The 14998-nt window shown below is 37.8% G+C and overlaps 1 protein-coding gene across 5 annotated transcripts in view; it reads left to right on the top strand.

The window, feature by feature from the left end:
* The first annotated feature begins 10594 nt into the window (after positions 1 to 10594).
* The window catches only part of LOC148021292 (protein SPA1-RELATED 4-like), a 31532-nt gene continuing 27128 nt past the window's right edge, over positions 10595 to 14998 (top strand). For 2 of the 5 annotated variants that reach the window (XM_087699155.1, XM_087699159.1), the window contains exons 1-7: positions 10595 to 10839; positions 10930 to 11035; positions 11124 to 11314; positions 11684 to 11738; positions 11820 to 11925; positions 12075 to 13471; positions 13626 to 13783. In XM_087699155.1, coding sequence (XP_087555281.1) covers positions 11736 to 11738; positions 11820 to 11925; positions 12075 to 13471; positions 13626 to 13783 — 1664 coding nt within the window. In that variant the 5' untranslated portion in view covers positions 10595 to 10839; positions 10930 to 11035; positions 11124 to 11314; positions 11684 to 11735. The remainder of the gene's footprint in view (positions 10840 to 10929; positions 11036 to 11123; positions 11315 to 11683; positions 11739 to 11819; positions 11926 to 12074; positions 13472 to 13625; positions 13784 to 14998) is intronic. The other 3 variants (XM_087699158.1, XM_087699157.1, XM_087699156.1) reach the window with 3 other exon arrangements.

The following is a 14998-nucleotide window of genomic DNA, read 5'->3' as shown; positions in this document are numbered from 1 at the left end:
CCTCCTTCGACTCACCACCCACCACCAACGGTGCCATGGGACTGGCACTCAACTGGGAGGGGGTAATATTTACTATAAAGCAAAGGAAGCAGAAAACGAGGCATCAAGAGGAAAAGCGCAAGGTAGAAAAAAGGAAAAGGTGCCCTACAAGAGAGTGGGATCGGAAGAAATCTAAAAGCATGGGAACAACCACCAGGAGTACAAGACGCAACCATGGAAACCGCAAGAAGCCAAAAGCAAGAAGGCACACCTTTAAATATAAAGGCACAACCAAAACCTCTGTAAAAGAGCAGGCTCTCTCCTGTGCAATTTGTAACCATGAACGTACGATAGGACTAAGCTAGGAAGAGAGGAGGACAATGGGAAAAATGGCCTAGGCTAGCCATGTAAAAAAGGGGATAAGGAGATGACCGCCCAAAAGGGATTTAGGGTTTTGTATATAAAGTTCAAAAAGTGAATGAGAGCTCAGTCTTTGTTGTGTAGCAAAGCAGACTCTTCTTCTCTTCTCTTGCTTGCTTGTGAGCGCTTGAGGGAGGGAGTGTGAGTGTGTGAGGGTGAGGGATTTTGGAGATGAAGCCCTCCACCATCTCCTCTCTTCTTATTCTTCTTCTTCTCTTCGCTTATCTCATCCCACACGTGGCTATGAAGGATGGAGCTTGAAGGAAGAGGCTTGAGGATGCTTGAGAGTACATCACAAATCGTGGAGCTATCGGAGTGCTCAAGAGAGGAAGCAACTCAATTGGGCGTTAAGGTAAGCTCATTACACTGGTAGAGAGGGATAGCTCGTCGGCTATGTGAGAGGTAGCCATTAATGCTTACTTGAAATGCTTGAACAATAAGCGGTCCATGGGTCTTGGCGGTTGAGTGTGAGCTGGCCTCTACACATTGCTTCAAGTAAGATATCCAAATGTGGGTTCAACCCATGACAAAACTTGAACAATTGCTTGGAATTTTCCATGGATGACATATATTTATTGAGTGTAATGCATTTTGAGTAATAAGCCTCTAAGCTCAATGCATGTTGGCGCAAAGTAAAGAACTCATTAATTTTCATGGTGTGATAGACCGACGGAAGGTCTCTCCCATGCATTGCATCCTTCAACTACTCCAAGTGGTAGCTAGTTCAAATATTTATTGATCCTTACACCATTGTTTCCACCATAATGGAGCTTTGCATAGTAGCTAAGCTTGGCAATTATGGCTTGGTTTGTAGGACTAGTTTTTGTAGTTAGGAAGTAGTCTTCAATTGTCTCTATCTAAACTTTTGTGCATGTTTCCACATCTCTCACTTTCTTGTTAAATTTGGTTTTTGCAGTTAGAAAGTAGTCTTCAATTGTCTCTATCTAAAATTTTGTGCATGTTTTCACATCTCTCACTTTCTTGTTAAATTTGGGGAGTTTGACTTACTTGAGGAGAAATTGCTTCTCCTAAAATTTGAGAGGGTTTGGAGTAGTTAATGACTTATGTTTGGAAACACACAAAGTTAACTTTTACCTCAACTTATTTAAGTCCTTGTTCATGTTTTCAATACAATTGTGATGAAAGATGCAAATAAGTACTCTTTCTCTGTAGGTATCCTCCCCTTTTCATATTCCACAATCTGATTAATACAATAATGCAAGGCTACAGAACTGTCTTGAAAATTCTCTCCCTCAATATCAAGAGTTGCTAGCAATTCCTCTTCATAACCTATAAAATTCTTATCATTTTGACCCCATGCAACAAGGATTGCCAAGCATTAATCTTCTCTAAGATAAAAAAGGTGTTGAATAGCATTTAGCAATACATATCTCTTTTTGCTGATGAGATAATTGGGAAATGTTGGGATACATTCAAGAGGACTTGTTTCAATCTTTGAACTTAACTTTATCTCCTTTCCTTCCACTTTTGTAATGTTCTCACTTTTAAACAAAGTAACATCAAATCCATGCACTAACTGGTTCTCAATATCCTCCTGAAACATTTCACCCTTCTCTTCGAATTCTTTGTCTTTGCATGTAATATCCTCCATCTTCTTCTCTTGTATTGTATACGAAGAACAACTATCCATATATTAAAGATATACAAGAAATCCAACATCCTTCTATACAAGAAGACATTGTTGCTGATTCTCATAAAAATGGCAATCTGCTTTCCACTTCTTGAATTCTTCATCAATAAGGCCAAACCTTGTTTGTAAAGTTATTCTAGCAGCATTAAAAGCTTCCATTACATCGCTATAATGGACAAATCTCTCAATCTCTAGGCCTTTCACATGTCTATCATAAAACACCTTAAAATCCTTCAATTTATCTTCAAGATCCTTCAAAAGGTCTTGCAAATCAAAGGGAACATTGAGCATATCTCTAATGTAAATAAATCTAGATAAATTTTCAATCGCATGAAGAAAATCAAATAGCTTTTCATCACAGGTGATCTCCAGATCCTTCTCCTACACTCCCTTTAAAGACAAATTCCTTTTAGTCATCCTGATTACTCACAAAGGAAAATCCATAAAACAAAAACAAAAATAAGAAGCATAATATACAAATCCACATTTTCTCATATGTAGTACACTAAAGAAAGATCGCTAAGTAAATTTAAGAAATACAAGATGAATGAAATGAATTAAAACTTTATGGAACAGAGAAAACATGAAATTCCAAGTCTCATCGATCAAACTTTGTTAAACATTTTCGACTCATGAAACACGAAAATAATGATTCAGACCACCTCACAATTTACAAAATCGTGTTTCACATGTCACTTATAAAATAAATCTTGACGAATTCGAGTTTTATACATCCAAAAAATTTGAACAAAACAATATGTCAAGAACATCAAAACCCCATCGTTTTACATGTGTACTAGACAAATATTGATAGAAAACAATGTAAAACCATTACTGAATTTATAAGTAACTCTTGTATCTTTCTCCTCTTAAACAAACTAACATCTTCAATGCCTCGAAATTCAGGATTGCACAGAAAAATAGTTAGAAAAGTGTGATACCTGAATTTGCAGGCCTTGATCTTGAGAAAAAGTTGTTTCTTGAAAGAATATGCTTGGTTTGTCTTGTGATGCTTCCAAGATAAATAGCTCGTCGAAGACAAGACAAGATACGTGAAAGAAATAGTAACCAAAACTTGAACCTAAGTGTTCATATATATATATGCCAACAATCACTGCATGCTTGATTAAAAAGTACATTGCACTAATTCGGAGGACGTGTACTAAAAATAAAAATGAAAATGAAAAAAACTTTAAAATTAGAGCCATTAAAGCGCTATCATGCCGAAAAAGTAAGTGACACGTGGCACAACTTCCCAAGCAAAATGGTCTTCAGTCACACGTGTGAAATTAACTATGCATTACAGCAGCCACACGTGCAAACCAAAATTGTCATAAAACCCATTTTTGAACTGCAAAAGAGTTTTTTCGAAGACAAAGCCCTCTCTATGCTCAACCACACCAACATAATGCTAATTTGATCACAATACAAAATGTAAGTTTTATCAACAGCATACGCACACCAACACTCAAGAATGTAAGTTTTTTGCTAAAATATGACTTAGTTCTGACTCACTTAAACAGTCCTACCAAATCATCCCCAAAAATGCAAAACTTATGAAACACAATAGGTGCTAGGTTTCTCTTGTCCATAAGATCCCTCCTCGTGTTCATATGACTAAGGCCCAGACTTTATGTTGTGACATGGGTGTAGCTTTTGTCTTATCCATTTAAGCCATCCTCACGTTTCATTCGTTTAACTTCATTTATGTTATAGAAATTTGAATATGCTCTATGATCTTTTTTCAAGCTCCAAGGAAATAAATAACTAGGTCTAACAATAAAACTTCAAATATAAATTGTGCTTCCTGATAGTGAGATGGAAAATGTTGCTTGAAGGTACTAGGTGAGAATACCTCTTCGAATAAATGTGTTGAATGTTTGTTTTAACATCCAAGCTTGAGCCCTTAAGTAATTGGATACAACATATTGTCCTTTGAATGTTATAGCAAGAATATGCATGTATGAAATGCGATGGAAGTAAGGTTCTCTTGTCCTTGTGAGGTCTCCTCGCGTTTCATATGACTAAGGCCTTCAAATGTGACATATGAAATGCAATGTGTGTTATGTTATTTTTTCTAAGCTAGGCCTCCATGCGTTTCATATGTCTTGTGCATTGTTTTATTGAAATCGGATTTAGACTATATGATTAGTGTTTGTGTGTTGTTTCGTGATTGTAGACAAATTGATATCAGAGATTACAAGATCTTTCCTAATTTGTTTGTATTATTTATTTATTTTTGGATGTTTCAGATGGTTAGAACTAAGTTCATTGCAAAGAAGCATAAGTTGATTCTAGAGGCCTAGCTTCAAAGATCCATCAATCCTCCAAGCCTTCCAAACTTTCAAAGAAATCAAAGCCAAGAAGAAGGTTCTCACAGCATGTGAGGTGCCTTAAGGAGATTAGAAGTGCAATGAAGGCTCAGAATAATGCAATTCAGAAGCTGTATTTTTAGAGGCTTGTTAGAGAAATCTGTGACAAGCATAATCTTCATAGTTTTATATGGACTAGGGCAGGTCTCAACTGTATTCATGAGGCTACATAGGATTTTTTGATTGAGTTTTTCCAAGATTCTTATATCTGTGCTGCTCATGCACATAGGCTTACGCTTATGGATAAAGACATGATAATTCTTAGGAGATTGAGATATGAGTTTTCAAAGGTCCTTGAGCCAGTCCCTCTTTCTGATGTGAAGGCATTCAATATTTTAAAATTTGCCTCCATATAGAAAGAAGAAAAATGATACTGATCTGAAGGTTGAAGATGTTACACATGAAAATGACACAAGACATCATGAGAAATAGGAAAATGCCACTATAGAGCAGGGAGATAAATGGAGAGAGTATAAAAGAAAGAAGGAAGAAGAATAACTCCCATCTTTTGAAGGGGAGTTAGCTACCCTTCTTGAAAGGGCTGACCCTAAGGGCTTCAATGCTTATTGCTTTTGCCCTGGTGATATTAACAAGAGATCTGATATGGTATTTTTGGATTTTGATTGTGTTCAATTTTGTTTTTACTCACCGTATTTTTCTAGCAATAGACTTTTATGTTGATGCTTACTATTTCCATTCCTTTACTAGGTGTGTAATACATGAGTTCCCCTTCAACATACAACGAAAGATGGAGGTTCTTGATCCATCTATCTCATATTATATGAGGAGTGACCTTGATGCAAGTGCTTCTGACCATTAAATCAATTCAATTGACTTTGAATCTTTGGAGCTTCTTCTAATTCCATACAATTAAAAGTAAGTAATTTGATTTTTAAAATTTTTTATGAGATCTTGTTTTACTAGATTATTGAAATATTTTTGTTTTTATTTCTCATTGGAGCCTAATTGGAATAGATTGTGGAGAGACAATGTTTCCTCATCAATTCTATAAAAGGAAGCCATGGAAATACCAAGTTGTAAGTTATATAATCTAGGGTCTCCTTGATATTTTGATCTTTTTGTTGTAGGTAATCTAAATATTTTGATCTTTCTTTTGTAATAACTCTAAATTTTATTGCTTATTTGGTTCAAAGTTTGAAAAAGATTGATTGAAGTGCTAGAGAAAAGGCCTCTCGTGCCTTCTGACTTACTTGCAACAATGCAATATAGACAAGTTGTGGTAAGTTTTTGATTAATATGGTTGGAACACACTAATAAAATTTATTCTAAAAACTACCATAAACAAGTTTCATAGTTTTACTTTATATTGTCGATTGCAGTGTCCTCATCAGGATGATAGTTACTCTTGTGGCTGGAGAGTAATTGTAAATACTAGAAGATTGGTTCAGTTTATTTATCTCAATGATGATAAACTTATAAAGGTAATGTGAAACATACTTAACTTTAAGATAGAGTTTTATTGCAAAATAGTCCATTGTAAAAAATAACAATGAACTAAAAATATTTTCTTACAAATGTATGACAGTTTACAAGGGATTGCTATACAAGTGAGCACTTTTGGTATATAAGAGCAAAGCTCTTGAAGTACATAATGGCCAATTGTATACAACCGACAAGAAGTGGGGGCTTGGGCATTAAAGGAGAGGATGTGCATGTAGCTACAACAAGTAAAGCTATGCCTTCAACAACCAAAGCATCAAAGATAGGTAAAAGGACTTCTAAAAAGGATGTTCCTTCTCAAAAAAAGTAGCTTTGCCTCAGATTATAAGCCCTTGTTTATAAGTCATGGAGATGGCTAGCAAAAATTTGTACGTGTATTTTATATTAATAGTAAAGAAATATTTTCTTCAATATCCTTGCATTGTATATTCTTCTCTCTCCTCGTTGATATCTGTAAAAAAAAAGTTACAAATGTTTATTAATCAAGAAGTGAAATCAAAGATATATATCTAAGTGAATATAATATGAAATAAAAACTTACTCGTTTGTTATTAAGTTGGAACACAAATGAGTATGGTAGTTCAATATTTTCATTCTGTAAATCCATCCTCACTTGATGTAGCGTACATGATGATCTAACCTTTAGGATTGCAATAATGTCCTCATTGTACCAAACATCAAGATCCACTATAGGATCTTAGCTAAAATGATCAAGATTTTGGTCTAAAGCGACCAGACTACCGCCAACATAATGCCATCTACTATAATAAAAGCTAAGAATGAAATTTTGAGTAGCAATCATATATTTACAAGCTATAGAGTCTTGATCTATCTTACATATAATTTTCCCTTCTGTCCTAGTGTCCCATCTCTCATTAACAAATTGTATAACATGATTATATGCTAGTCTTCTCATTGAAAGCATAGCCTTTGATTTTCTTATCTTAGCATTAGAAAAGAAGTCAACAAATATATTAATAGGCATGAACAAAGTAACTTTGCTTAGTCTACTTGAGATACTAGGTTTTAATGCTCTCCATATCTTAGAAAATATTTTATATCTATAGCCCTCACTAGTAGCTGGACTTGGAAAAGGGCACTCAAAGAGCACTCAAAGCTTGAAAAATCTAGCAAAGGAAGGGGGAATATTGATCCCCATTGGCTACATTGCATGGGGACAATATAAGAATGGTCATATAATAATATTCTATTCTTTGCAAGCTTTGTCTTCTTTCTACCTTTGTACATCTCTTCTCCAATCAAGCCATGCTATAATGGAAAACCTTAAACCGAGTTCAAGAAAAGAAAAACTTTAAGAATCAAATCCTTACAATTTGGTTTATGCATTGGAAGATTTGAACTTCTAGGTTCCAAATATAGCTCTCTATGCATAAACACATGTTGCACCAGAACCTCTTTTATGCTATTCTTAGTTACTCTAAGCTTGAAATATCGAATTCTACCCTTCCAAGTAGAGATGAATGAGCTCTCATATCTTCACATTTTCCCACATTTTTTCCTATTGCATGGTGATCCAACTGCCTTTGCCAATGATTATAGGAATCCATCTTCCATATTTTTGGAAGGAGCTAAACACTGATATGGATGTGATTTGGGAGCTTGGACGCCTTGTTGAAGGTCGAATTTCTATATCCATAGCGCACACGCACACACACAGAGAGAGAGAGAGAGAGAGAGAGAGAGAGAGAGAGAGAGAGAGAGAGAGAGAGAGAGAGAGAGAGAGAGAGAGAGAGAGAAGACTAGGCTACCATGAGAAGGACAAAAGAGAGGGAAAAACATGAGAGGGACAAAAGAAAGGAGGGAAAAAAAAAGTGCCAAGCTTTTTACTAATTTGAATTTAGATTAAACCTGTCATTATCATTGATTCATATATATCATTAAATAAAAGAGACTGGGATTGTATATCATTAATGCAAAGAATTTCATAATCACGAATATAAGAGGCTAAAAATAGATATTGATAATACAAATTCGTAATATTATTATATACGTATCTTTTTGTAAAATAATTTATTATCTTTTTTAAAATAAAAGTTCCGTTACGGAGGCTTTGCTCCTATTGGTCTAGAGCACTCTCTTTGTATCTCCTAAAAGGCATTTTCGAGACCTCAAAGCTCTCCTAATGTCTATTCTGCATTTCTTATTCTACCTTTGTTTCTCTATCCCTCACACACACACACACACACACACACACGTGCGCGCACACACAATCAATCAATCAATTCACCCTCTCACATCTCCCTCAACTTCTCTTTCTTTATCTCAGTTGTAGTCTTAAATAATGAAAAGAAAGAAAATCATCCAACCTAAAACTTACTCTAAGGGCTTAATACATAGATTTTAGACAAACTATGCCTCCTTCTCTCTTTTCCTTGTTATTGGCGACTCGTGATGTTTTTTTCCACGGTGCTTACTTCCTCTCTTCTCTACTTGTCCAATCCTATTTGCCTCTACCTATTGCAATGATAGTTGCCTAAGAGATAGAGCATCACTTAACTCCTACTTCATTGTTGCTTACTTGATGATTGTTGTATCCCATTTAGTGTTCATGCTTCGATGCCCAGCAATGTCATGATGACATTTTTGAGATGATGATGCCCATGAAGGAATTTTGTGGTGGTGATAAGCTTAATGGTATAGACTTAAGTTTAGTTCGAGTTGACAGTTGACGTTGATGGCATGTGATCCTAGCAATAATGACAATGACATTGGTGGTAGCTATAGTTTGATGGGGCTTGAAACAATAGATTTAAAAAAATCATTAGTATAAATTTACCCCTTTGGCTTTTAACCCTTTAGGATATTACAAGGAGAGAGTTGATCGGTGAGAAAAAGAGTATGAAGGTTACATGAGAGGCAACCGTATTGGATTTGGTCAAAGCTCTTAAACAAAATAATAGTACATCCCATCATTGTGATTGAGAGACATGACAACACCCTTTGTACCTATGATAGAAGATGATAAGTTATCCAAACCCATCATAAAAAATGGCTCAAATCATGGCTAGATATATGGGACCCTGGAAGATTGTACAACAATGTAAAATCAAGAACACATAGCATGAGTGGACGATAAGAGTTTTCCAAAAGAAGAAAGGCTATTATCTAATGGTCATTGCTATCGTCAATAAGCATCCTACTAGGTTCATGACAATGTCATTAGGGAAACTTGTCAAGAAGAGCTATAGAATGAAAGGCTTAAGCTACCCCTTTGATAGATTCTTCCTAAGGCTTGGATTGCATGGAAATAATGTCCCCTATCTAGGATGAGCAATTGGAAATAGAGGCTTAAGAAAGTATGGATTTCTACCCTAGTTGTTGGTCTACAACTATTGCTTTGGAGAATCTTGATGATGAAGTTGCCACTAGAGGTAGGATAGCTAGTAAAAAGAAAAATCTTACCCATGTGCCCACTTTATAATAGAAAGGAAGAATTGGCAGCCCACATGTTATGGGATTTCACATTGGTGTGACTAGTTTGAAATGTAGTTAAGAAGTTGCTTAAGGAGGCAAATTTCAAACGAGCTCACTCTCAAAATATCACTTTTTGCAAGTCAAGGCTCCTAGAATCGAAGTCACCATGCATGTGGTCAGCCTTGTCTTGCTCTAACGCATGTCTGGAAACATAAAAACAATGCGATTTTTAGAAGAGTTAAGTATAGAACTCTAGAGATGAGATTCATATCGGTAGGGAAGCCTTTGTATTAATTTTGAGGATGCTTAAAACCAGGGGCCAAGTGTATAAAGTGCTTTACAGGAAGATAAGCAAGTGTTAAACTTATTGATAAGGCTTATCGCACAACAAAAGCGGTAAATGTTGTACCTTTTTAATACATATTAGCACATTACCAAAATATTAAATTTCTATTTGTAAATTAGTAATTGGAGATAAAAGCATTTACATGATGATAGGATGAGTTTGAAAAGGATGATGGCCAGAGTTTAAGGTGGCCTCCAAGCACCTCCTCGAAAACATTTTGAAGTTGTTCTCGTGAGGATTTCAACTTGGAAATATGTTTTGGAAAAATCTCCGGTTCATTAATTAATTTGTATTCACATGAGGGTTTTTGAAAAAACTTCATTCAAATAAAAAAATCCAAAAAGAAAATTTGCAATTCCCAAAATTGTGGAAGAAGGACCTTTGAAATACACATTTTCTCTAAAGTAGCATGTGGTTTCTTGTTGCAAAAGTGGGTTGGGATTTTGCATAGGAAATAGTGGTTTTCTCAAAGGAAAAATTGAAAACTAATCAATGTGACCTTAGTTTGGTGTCTGGTTTTTTGGAAAAACCATTGGCAAATCCCACTCAAAACCGCAGCATGGGAACTGCTCCATTATTGTCCAACGAAGGAGAGGCCAAAGCCCCAAGCGCGTGAACACCAGTGTATACGTGATGCCTTTTCCCGGCAGGACCAACAAATCTAGAACCACTGTAAAGTAATAAATATGCACGAAAAGGCATTTCTTTTGAAAAAGGAAAGAATGTCAGGCGATGGTGCGACGAGGTATCCGTGGATTCGGCCACGTGGACGTGGAGAGGCGGAGGCGCCCTTCGGGAGGGCTGACGTGGAGATTGAGGGTGACGTGGCGGCTTTGTGTGGCGTGAGACGTCCTGCCAATCGGCTCGGGTGGGGTCCAAGGACAACACCGATTCTCCTTCTGCGGTTGGTGTTTCCGCTTGTGGATTTGGGCTCTCGTTTTTGCCTCTCGCGACTGTCTTCCAGAACAAACGCGCGTTGCAGAAGTTTTGTGGTATCAGAGGGACCTCTCCCCGCCTTCTCTTTTCTGCTGTGTTGCTCTAGGGTTTCGCCATCGTCCTCTTCCCCGTATCGTCTCTCGATATTTCCTCTCCTGCCGCCGCGGCCGTCGCTCCTTACGGCCCTCTTGACGTCCAGGTTCCGTGTTCAGCTGGCCTACGTCCATTTGCAGATGAGAGTACACACCTTTTGCCTTTTGATCATTCCTGACATGTCCATGTTCCTTCCCTAGGGTTTTCACTGAGCTCTGCATCATGCACATATGCAGGTCGGCAAGTGCTGTTTTTCTCGAGCTTTCCTGTAAATTCTAGCTTCTCTTGTGATCGGTGATTCAACCGCTTCCAACCGTGTCTACGGAGCTGGTTTTCATTGAGGTATGCACTGCGTAGTCACATGCCTGATTGATTATTAACTTTGAGCATTTTTGCACGTTCATAATTGGACCTGCGAATGCCTCTTCAGTGTTATGGAGTTGAGCTTTGGCACTCAAAAGAAGGCTAGCTACAGGAATACATTAATTTAGCGAACTTTTCACAAGCTGATCAGCACATGCAGCAATGAAGTAGCGGTGCATGAAGCTGTCAGTGGCAGCTTCGTAATTGCCAGGAGACATGGAGGGAGGTTAACCACAACCAAGGGTCGAGGACTAACGGGTAAGTCGAAACTTTTGTATCATCACATGTTTATCAAATTGCTTTTTGTTTCTTCAAAACATGAAGTGCGATGACTGTTAGAAACCATTAAACCCAAGGTGTTTAACTTGAACTTGAGAAAATGTATTTTGTTTTGCTTCAGCATGTTTTGGCGGAGTACTAAAATGGTCTGCCAATTAGTAAGAGTTGAACTAACAAGATCCTTTGAAGAAAAGATAGACAGCATGTAAAACTGAAGCAACTGTTTCACTTCCTGCACGTGTTTGTATAATTACAATATGTATTACTCAGTATGTGCACACTATAAGCATTGGTTATTACCGACACATTTTTTATCTTAACCTGAATTCTCTTGTATTTTGTTTGCAGGAAAGGACATGATGTGGTTCAAATTTGGTCGAGCGAAAGCAACTCGCCCAGCATGGTAATACATCCTTCGCATCGTAATGTGCAGGCAATATTAATGGAGCATCCTCTCTTGATTGAGATGTCTGGGCACGTGCAGATACTCATATGGTCACTTCTGATTTACTTTGTTGCTGATTGGAATCCCAACGATCTCAAAACATTCTCGCAAGTGATAGCATTATTTGGTAGAGATACTCTCAACTGTGCGTTAAAGCCTCTCTTTCAGAGTTTTACAGTTGAATACATTTACTATGTTTTTTGCTTGTGGTTTTCTGATCTATTGTCAATGGATTAATTCTTATCCACACAGTCATCAAGTAATTACTGCTGCTTATTAGTTCCCCCCCAGCAGGTGCAGGTGCAGTTGCAAGTAGGCATGCTAAGAGGTCTATGAGCTGTTCTCTGACAGTTTGGACACGAATGGAAGGGTCAAACTCCCCTCTGAATAAAAGTGACATCCCTGCTGATGCAGTTTTGAAAGAGGTGAAGTTAGGGAATGACCTGCTTTATACTCTAGAAGGTAACTTATGTAAGGATAAAAGCCTATGCATCAAAAATGATGCCGATGAGGTGACAGCTGACAGAATTGAAGCTTCAAGCAAATTATCTACAGAAAGACAGTCTCTAACTCCTGAAGGAAGACCATCAGTAACAGTTCATGAGCAGGGAAATTTTACATCCAATGATAAACACGGACCAGGTTTTACTGAGTCACAACCAACTGTGGAAGAAAACAATCTGGTTACTGGTCAGCCTGGTGCTTTAGAGAATGCTGATGATGGTAACAAGCTTGCAGGGGTGCAAAGCTTAAGATTGGGAACAACTGGACTGAGTGATTGCTTGAACAGCCAAATTAGTACTCCTGCAGGTGAAGGTTCATATGAAGAGCCAATGCAACCGAACAAAGAAAAGTCCTCATGCAACCAAGAGCATCAAGTCACTTCAGACCCTAGCAGTGAAAAGTATCAAGGAAGAGATATCTCACCCTCAAACATCAGTATGTCTCTCAGACACTGGCTTGGTAATGCAGGTAGAGTAGTAGACAAGGTGGAAAATTTGCATATTTTCAGACAAATTGCAGAGTTTGTAGAGCTTGCACATTCACAAGGAGTTGTCTTGAGGAACATCAGACCTTCATCTTTTCTTCTTTCTTCATTAATTCGTGTCTCCATAATAGATTCAGCCAGTAGTCCGACAAGCTCAGGCTCATCAGAAGAATCCACTGGTCGAGCTGCACAACAAAGATGGGAAGGCTTGCAGGAATCACCATCAGCCAATGACAGGAAGATACGTGCCACTTTTGATGATGCCCCTAGTACCACTCCTGCAGAAGCAGTTGAGAAGTATGGAAATAAGGAAGAATCTTCAGCAATCCCATCCCGGGGAATTAGAATGGAGGCTGCAGATATACATCAAACCAGTAAGGCTGCTAGTGCTCCTTTTTCGCATATACATCATCAAGCATCCAGAATTTCTCCTGGCATTGGAGTTTCAATTCAGAATGAACCTGAATGCATGCGATCTGACTCAAAGTTGCTAGCTGAAAGAGATTCTGTGGAGACCGATCAAGAAAGTAAAGATTGTCAATCGATCTCTGACAATGAGGGAGTTCAACTGCCAGAAGAAAAGTTTCCTTTGAAGCGGATATTGTCCATGGAGCAGTTGTGGTATAAGAGTCCTGAAGAATTGTCAGGAGGCACAGCAGACTTTAGTTCCGATGTTTACAGCTTGGGAGTGCTCTTTTTAGAGGTGAGAATCTGTGCGTTTGGGTTTCAGGCTTAAGTACCATTCATGTACTGTAGTTGAATTCATTGTTCTTAACCATGGATCACTAACCATATGTTAATAAAGTTAAGTGCTGGTTCCTTTTAGTGTCTTATGCATTCAATCTGTCTATTAGCAGTTGTTCTATACACCTGTATCTGAAGCTGATTGGGCACGAGCAATGTCAGATCTAAGACACAGGCTTCTACCCCCAGAGTTACTGTTGCAGTACCCAAAAGAAGCTGCATTTTGTTTGTTGCTGCTGCACCCAAATCCAGGCTGCAGACCAAAAGCCAGGTTGGTTGGTAAAAGTCGTCTCTAGAATTTTTACTTCTTTATCCTTATGAATAAACTGTAGCCTTTGTGGCCATTCATATTCAAGATAAGATGCATTTCAATAATTGCAGGAGCTGCAAGGGAGCAGTCCATCACAGTTATAAACAAGAATCAAATGATCCGTGCTCTTACTGACAAAACAATTTTGTTTTAGCTCGTGGCTAAATAAATCCTGATGCTTCTACCATTATATTTTCAGTAAAGGAACAGGAAAAGGCATTATAGGTGTCTTCTCAGATGAATCAACAGGGTTACTCTCAGAGGACCCACTTTTTTAAATTAACTATTCATATGTAGACATAGCAAATCCGGGATGGTTGGACACAGTGTAAGTCAAGGTTTTAAAATCTTATCATATGACCACTGTCCCCCAGTCCTCTTTTTTGTCCATGAATTATATTACCAGTCTACAGAATATCTATTCAAGTTATTGATCTCACAGACCTACGGTATTCTGGACTTTCAGTATTGAATGACTCAGATTTGCAATGCTTTAACATTTTGAGTTCATATGAGTTCTCACATGGTTATTGTTTGACCTTCTAAAATACTCGAAGGTACGAGTCTGAAGGTCATTTGTAGGCTTTTCCATTCCAAAGTTCCAGAGTATGTAGCTGATCATAGCATTCCAAAGTTCCAGAGTATGTAGCTGATCACTAGCATAACATTTTGAGTTCATATGAGTTTTCACATGGTTATTGATTGACCTTCTAAAATACTTGAAGGTACGAGTCTGAAGGTCATTTGTAGGCTTTTCCATTCCAAAGTTCCAGAGTATGTAGCTGATCACTAGCATAGCATTGGCTTGAATCAGCAGCACCTGGGATGGCTGAATGCCGTTTGCATGCAGAATCCACATGTGACATGACAAGGATCTGCAGGAAGAGATTTTTCTTAACACCTCGGATGAGAGAAAGCAAGGAGGTCTGGCTAAAAGCTAGTGTGCTATAGGATTCCATGGAGACACATGAGTCATTACTGCTATCTGCAGCGCGCTTACAAACAAAAGAGCAACTATGACATGCACATTTTAAGAAAATATGAGGATTGACATCTCCCATAAGCGAGTATAGATCAAGTGCCCTTGAGTGGTCAAAAAAGTTGATCTTGATCAGCTATAGCAAGGAATGTTTTCTCTCTCCAGCATGTGCAGTATTGAGATGTTAGCATGGCAGC

This window comes from Lygodium microphyllum, chromosome 18 (genome assembly GCF_053477565.2).
Source record: "Lygodium microphyllum isolate KBCC chromosome 18, Lygodium_microphyllum_v1.1.10, whole genome shotgun sequence".
In the NCBI taxonomy this organism is placed as follows: Eukaryota; Viridiplantae; Streptophyta; class Polypodiopsida; order Schizaeales; family Lygodiaceae; genus Lygodium; species Lygodium microphyllum.
The sequence above is the reverse complement of the archived record's forward strand: the minus strand, read 5'-3'. Positions and strand labels throughout refer to the sequence as shown.